The sequence below is a fragment of the Phytophthora parasitica genome, assembly GCF_000247585.1.
Source record: "Phytophthora parasitica INRA-310 unplaced genomic scaffold supercont2.43, whole genome shotgun sequence".
In the NCBI taxonomy this organism is placed as follows: domain Eukaryota; phylum Oomycota; class Peronosporomycetes; order Peronosporales; family Peronosporaceae; genus Phytophthora; species Phytophthora nicotianae.
The window spans coordinates 532566-534375 of record NW_008649029.1 but is presented as its reverse complement, the minus strand read 5'-3'; the positions used below and the strand labels follow the sequence as shown (position 1 = coordinate 534375).

General features: G+C 46.4%; 1 protein-coding gene across 1 annotated transcript; it reads right to left on the bottom strand.

The window, feature by feature from the left end:
* Positions 1-386: 386 nt before the first annotated feature.
* Positions 387-980, bottom strand: PPTG_14563 (hypothetical protein; the record flags this gene model as incomplete). Its single annotated transcript, XM_008911934.1, has 1 exon — positions 387-980. One exon carries the CDS (start codon positions 978-980, stop codon positions 387-389), a length of 594 nt encoding a protein of 197 aa, XP_008910182.1.
* Positions 981-1810: the final 830 nt, after the last annotated feature.

Sequence of the window (1810 nt, the reverse complement as noted above, 5' to 3'; positions counted from 1 at the left end):
AACCTCTACCAGTGAAGAGCTTCCACCTCCAGGAATGCCCAAAATAAGTGCTCTAATACTGCGCTTAAGCTGCAGAACCAAAACGATTTTGAGCATGAAACAAAAAGACGTTTAAAAAATCCGCTACGGATTTTTTGATGCCCTTTGCTACCGCCCATGATTTCTAAAAGGGGTAGGTATTAAGAAACATGGAGATACATAGGCAGTGTCCATGTTTTGTCCATGGTTTCATTGGATAAATTACACTGACGAGGTAATATATGCCCTCCATGTTTGTGACGTGTTAAAACATGTGAACAGTACACCATGAACATTGAAGAATGATCGGCGTTTGGCATTGTGAGCCAAGTTAAAACTCTGGTCTTTCGTAGAAAACCTATGAATCATCAAACCTGGAAATCATGGGAAACTTGAGAAATCATGGAATTCTGATTCCGTAAACGCACATTTTGAGTCTCCGAAATCGACACCACAGTCCGCGTTTGCTTCTGATACTTTTTTAAATATCGATCCAAATCTTTCCAGTTCTTATGATAGTGCCTTATTTCTGGGACGTAATAAAGCTCTTCATCACAGTCATCGATATCACGCTTCCGGCTGCCACGCGACGTGTTCGATGAAGAAACTTTGCTGCTCTTCTCTTCCTCACTGCTGCTCGCTTGATCCGGGCCTGACTGACTTGCATCGTTGCATGATGCCGCCTCTCTAGGATCTGCCTGTTTATCCTTGCCCTCATCATTTTCACTGAGAGCGCCACGAATTGCGACTTCTGTGTTACGTCCGTCTGCAGTTGCGTCTTCATCCGCTGCCAGAGTTTGGGCGTAGGGAACACCGTCCTGGGCAGCCTCGTTATCTATTAAACTCTCCAAGGAGGGCCCAGTTCCCTCACAGAGACTGTCGCTGTCGCTGCTACTGCTGCTCGTAGCAACCTGGATCTTTAGCGCTCTAAGAATCTGAGCGGTCTTCCTTGTTCGAGCCATAGGGAACACCTAAAACGAATTCATGGAAAACATGGAAAAGATGATAGAAACATGGGCGTACCAAATCATGGTAACACAAAGCAAAACATGTCAGAAACATGGCTCGTGTGGGTAGAACGAAAATTAAAGCACAAGCGCCAGCGAAGCCGCCATACGTACAGATTCCGCAGGAAACAAGCTGTGGGGCAACCGTTTAAAAGAACTAAACCACACGATACACGATGTTAGGATGAAATATACAACACACAGCAACCGCTACATACCTTGGTCGTGCTCGCAACCTCTCTTACGTGCTTCCCCAGCAGACGACTGGCAAAAAGACCTGCGCGTTCGCCGTCCGGAAACCCACCTACAAGTAGCTCCGCAAGGACACGTCACACTCTGCACAAACGACAGAGCAAGAAGACAAGCGCGATCACCTGGAGGGAGAAAAGAACTGTGTAGCTCTACAGCACACTGGGTGAGGGGAGGCGCGCTGTGGGGCAGGAAAGGCGGTGCTCCGAAGCTTCGTCAAAGCCACCGATGTGTGGCGAGCTTCTGGAAGAAAGATGACTGGCTCTCAAATCAGTAATTTAAAAACGAAAGATATTATAATTTACAAACATGGTGATTCATGGTTATAAAACATGCTTAAAGAATCATGGGCGGTAGATTTACCGTTTTTTTTATTGCGCTTAAGCTAGCGTTGATACGACGAAATGATAACCAATCATTTTGCGTCAACGACAAGTTTGTAACACGATGACAGACTCTGGAGACAGCGACGTCTTCCCTTTGGATTGCTTGAGCGAGGACGACACTGTATCGCTTCCACTGGACCAAGATGAGCC